This window comes from Penaeus japonicus, unplaced genomic scaffold (assembly GCF_977035675.1).
Source record: "Penaeus japonicus unplaced genomic scaffold, GWHDUDI00000001_assembly GWHDUDI00000023, whole genome shotgun sequence".
Lineage (NCBI taxonomy): Eukaryota > Metazoa > Arthropoda > Malacostraca > Decapoda > Penaeidae > Penaeus > Penaeus japonicus.
This window is the reverse complement of record NW_028234425.1, coordinates 24,771,068-24,776,067: the sequence shown is the minus strand read 5'-3', so window position 1 is coordinate 24,776,067 and position 5,000 is coordinate 24,771,068. Positions and strand designations below refer to the sequence as shown.

Sequence of the window (5,000 nt, the reverse complement as noted above, 5' to 3'; positions counted from 1 at the left end):
AAAGAAGAAAGAAGAAGAAGAAAGAAGAAAGAAGAAGAAGACAGAAGAAGAGGCCAGAGGGAGCCCTTCGTCCGGCCGAATTCAAGGGGCGGTGAAAAGGCGGCTCCAGAATAACCCGAGGTCATTTATAGCGGCGAAGCTGTTTTTATGGATGTTTTTTTTTTCTTCTCTCTCTCTCTCTCTCTCTCTCTCTCTCTCTCTCTCTCTCTCTCTCTCTCTCTCTCTCTCTCTCTCTCTCTCTCTCTCTCCCTCTCTCCCTCTCCCTCTCCCTCTCCCTCTCCCTCTCCCTCTCCCTCTCCTTCTCCTTCTCCTTCTCCTTCTCCTTCTCCTTCTCCTTCTCCCTCTCCCTCTCCCTCTCCCTCTTAAGCTAGTTTTATAGCTGTTTTTTTCCTTCTCCCTCGCGTGGTATTTTGGGGTGGCCGCGCCACGCTGGGCCGAGGGGGGGGGGGCGAGGTAATTACAGGGAGGTTACACGGCTCGAAATAATCTGGATGAAGAAAGAAAAAGGAAGAAAAAAAAAGGGGGGGGGGGAGAGATACACACGGCATGGACGAGCACCAAAAAAATAATGAAGAGAAAAAGAAGGAAGACACACGGCAGAGGAAAAAAAGGAAGATTAAAGGATAGAAAAAAAAACAAAAAAACAGACGGCTCGAAATGGTCTCAACGAAGAAGAAGAAGAAGAAGAAGAAGAAAAAGAAAAATAAGAAAAACAAGAACAAGTAAAAGAAACAAACACATCTCAAAATACTCTCGACGAAGAATAAGAAAAATATTAAGAATAAATATAAGAACAAGAATAAGTAAAAGAAATAAACACATCTCGACATAATCTCGACGAAAATAAAAGAACAGGAAGAAGAAGAAGAAGGAAAAAAAGCGGACTGCAGAAATAATGTGTATACGCAGACAAAAAATAAGACAAAAAAATAAATCTTTAAATCAAGGAATGTATACACCAACTCGAGGCTGAGTGAAAACGTGCAACAAGTGAAGTGACATGGATCTTGAAATAGAAACGGACGATCATGAAACAGAATAACGTGTAAAATGATCATTAACAAATAAAGACGCAATGTAGATAAAAAAAAAAAGAGAATGGATATATATATGGGAATCTGGGGAGGTGATATATATAGATCGTAAAAAAAAAAAAAAAAGAGGTACACAAAAAGATAATGATGGAGAATATATATATATATATATATATATATATATATATATATATATATATATATATATATATATATATATATATATATATATATATAGATATATATATATATATATATATATATATATATATATAGACCATACATATAAAGAGATAATATAGAGAGGATATATCCATATAGAAAGATAAAAATGAAGATATGAAGAATGAATAAATAGAGTTGTTCAGAACTTCATAAGCTTGTATTTCCCGCCAAATACTCAAATTCCTGTCTTATCTTATCCGACTCCGTAAATCAGTAAGTAAATGCAACTTAATAACTAAACTAAAACACCATTAATACCAAATAACACCAGTAGATTAATAATAATAAAAAAATACTATCTTTTTATATAAATACCATTAATTAAAACATAAGAAAATAAATACTCCAGCTATCTCTGCACGGGCGGGAGGGAAGGGAAGGGGGGGGGGGGCTGTGATGACGTCAGAGAGTTATTCCAGACGCCTCCGCATCGACAGTCAGGGGTAGGGGTTGGGGGGACAGGGGGGAGGGGGTGACCGTGGGCAGGAGAGGGGAAGAGGGAGGAAGGGGGAGGGGAGGGAGAGGGGGAAAGGGCAATCGAAGAGGAGCGAAGTGTAAGAAGGAGTAAAAGGATGAAATACGGCACTGGTTTATATCATAGGGAGGGAGATGGGGAGAGAGAGGGAGGGAGGGAGAGAGAGGGAGGGAGAGAGAGAGAGAGAGAGAGAGAGAGAGAGAGAGAGAGAGAGAGAGAGAGAGAGAGAGAGAGAGAGAGAGAGAGAGAGAGAGAGAGAGAGAGAGGGGGAGGGAGGGAGGGAGGGAGGAGAGAGAGAAGAAGAGAGAGAGAGAGAGAGAGAGAGAGAGAGAGAGAGAGAGAGAGAGAGAGAGAGAGAGAGAGAGAGAGGGAGAGAGAGAGAGAGAGAGAGAGAGAGAGAGAGAGAGAGAGAGAGAGAGAGGAGAGAGAGGAGAGAGAAGAGAGAGAAGAGAGAGAAGAGAGAAAGAGAGAAGAGAGAAAGAGAGAAGAGAGAAAGAGAGAAGAGAGAAAAAGAGAAGAGAGAAAGAGAGACGAGATAAAGAAAGAGAGAAGAGAGAAAGAAAGAGAGAGAAGAGAGAGAGAGAGAAAAGCGAGAGAAGAGAGAGATAGAAAGAGAGAGAAGAAAGAAAGGAAAATGAGAGAGAGAGAGAAAAACAAAACAAAGACAAGAGACGACCGTGCATTCCTGAAACCGGGAACCACTAATTCCTAACACGATGAACCGCTGATCCCTAACACTGTGAATCGCGCGCTTACAATTCCGGGTATAATCGCACATTCCAGGAATTCCTACACCACGACGACAGCAGATGAGGACGAGGCCATCACACCTGTGCACACTTTTCCATACGCACATGCACATGCACATGCACACACACACACACACACACACACACACACACACACACACACACACACACACACACATACACACACACACACACACACACACACACACAAGAATTGCACCTCCCTTCTGCACAGATATACAAACACTAAAAATAAAGACTAAAAATAAAGACTAAAATAAAGGCTAAAAATGAAGACTAAAATAAAGGCTAAATACACAAACTAAAGACTAAAAATAAAGACTAAATAAAGACTAAAAATAAAGCCTAAATAAAAAATAAAGACTAAATAAAGACTAAAACACAATCATAACAACACCTATGCAATATGACCGGCAGGATAATCTGATATGGATATTGAAGACCCGAAAACAACCGTGACGTCACACATTCCATTCATAAAATGACAAATACAACCAGTTAAAAAAGATATATGATTACTATTCATTCTTTGTCATTCGGTAAGACCAAGAATCCTTATAATAATAATAATGATAACAATATTGACATTAATAATAATGATAATCATTTTCATCATCATAATCATAACAATTCTGCTATTACAACTAGTAATAATGATGATGATGATGATGATGATGATGATTATGATAACAATAATAATAATAATAATAACAACAATAATAATAATAACAACAATATCAATACCTAAACAATAATAATAACGAGCAGCATCACCCCGTACATTACATAACCCGGAAGATATAAGGACTCGTACACAGCATCTTCAACACTCGACATTATGTAATCAGAAAGACAGACAAAAAAAAGAAAAAAAAAGAAAAAAAAAAAGAAAAAAAAATCTATAAGTTAAAAAAAAAAAAAAATCGTACTTCGTATCACAAACACTTACGTTGTGTGACCAGTAGGAGTAATCGTAGTTGAAGCTCTTCGTGGCATCCTTACTTCCGGGTGGAGCTTTGGGGTTGACGATACCTGTGGGAGAGAGAGAGAGAGAGAGACAGTCAGTGTTAATGCCACGTCAGGTAGAACAGCCGTAGCGTTGGCATAAAAAAAAACAAGTGCTGTGGAATTTTGGATTTTTTTTTCTGAAAAATATCCACGTCAGTTAGAACAGTCGTAGCGTTGACCTAAAAAAAAAAAAAAAGGTTGTGCAGAATTGTGGATTTTTTTTTTCTGAAAAAATATCGCTCTAAGTTTCCGAGAAGGAGAGGAAAGAAGAGAGGAGAGGGGAATATAAAGGAAATAGAAAAGAGAAGAGACGATAAAGGGTAAGAGGAAAGGAAATAAGATTACCTTCATCACAGCCACAACAAGTACCATCCTTTTGAAAGCCTCTTATCTCATTTAGCTGTTTTGTACACTCGGGCCGCCATCCTAACAACCATTTTAGGACAGACGCAGCGCCCTTAGGAAAATGTCTACGCCTTTGGAGTGGTATGAGGAAGGCCGGAGGAGCTGAGACTTCCTCACCGCTCAGAGATTTAGATTTTGAATAAGGAACTCACAACCACCTAACTGGTGTGTTGTTTTTAGAAGAGGAGGAGTAGAAAAAATGAAGAAGAGGAGATGGAGAAGATTAAAACGATGAAGAAGATGAAAAACAAGGAGGAGGAGGAGGAGGAGAAAAAGGAGGAACAAAATCTGCAGAATACGAAGAATGAGAAAGAAGAGGAAGGGAAGGAATTAAAAAGGAAAAAGAAAGCAGTAGCAAAGAGAAAGGCAAAAACACACACTCAAAGTTCTTAGAGAGAAAAAAAAATCAAACACTGTTTTTAAAACGAGCATCGACTGCATAATCTTAGACACAAACATTGCAGCAAGTTGCAAAGAGCTTCTCTTTATTGATATCTTATTCACATTTTTGTATCTCATTTTCCTTCAATACAAGAAACATTACTCCCAGTCCCTTCGTTCTCCCTTTAAAAAACAACAAACAAACAAAGGACATCACACACAAAACAAGCTTCAAACTTCCACCACACGAATCAAATCTAAAAATTAAAATAAAACAACTAATAAAATTAATTTTAAAAAATCTAAGAAAAAATCTCAAAAATAGTAATGATAAAATCTGAAAAATAATTTTAAAAAGAAAAAGAAAGTTACCATTCGCATAACATAACATATTAATCTCCATGCTTGTGTTGTCTTCCATAACATTAAGCAAGGTCATTTTCAACCACAAATGGACGCTTAAGATATGAGATAATTACACATCTTCCTCTGCAGTGCGACGAAAATAAAAAGAGAAAGAAATGTGAAAGAGAGCGAGAGAGAGAGAGAAGGAGGGGGGGGGGGGTTAAAATTGAGAATGAGAGAGAGAAAGAGAGAGAGAAAGAAGGAGGGGGGGGGGTTAAAATTGAGAATGAGAGAGAGAAAGAGAGAGAGAGAGAGAGAGAGAGAGAGAGAGAGAGAGAGAGAGAGAGAGAGAGAGAG

At 38.2% G+C, this 5,000-nt stretch overlaps 1 protein-coding gene across 47 annotated transcripts in view; it reads right to left on the bottom strand.

Annotated features, from left to right (window-relative positions):
* Window positions 1–5,000, bottom strand: part of unc-104 (kinesin family member unc-104) — a 124,917-nt gene that overhangs the window by 54,914 nt on the left and 65,003 nt on the right. For all 47 annotated transcript variants that reach the window (XM_086550245.1, XM_086550276.1, XM_086550258.1 and 44 more), the window contains exon 3: window positions 3,454–3,536. In XM_086550245.1, the coding sequence (XP_086406371.1) occupies window positions 3,454–3,536 (83 nt within the window). The remainder of the gene's footprint in view (window positions 1–3,453; window positions 3,537–5,000) is intronic.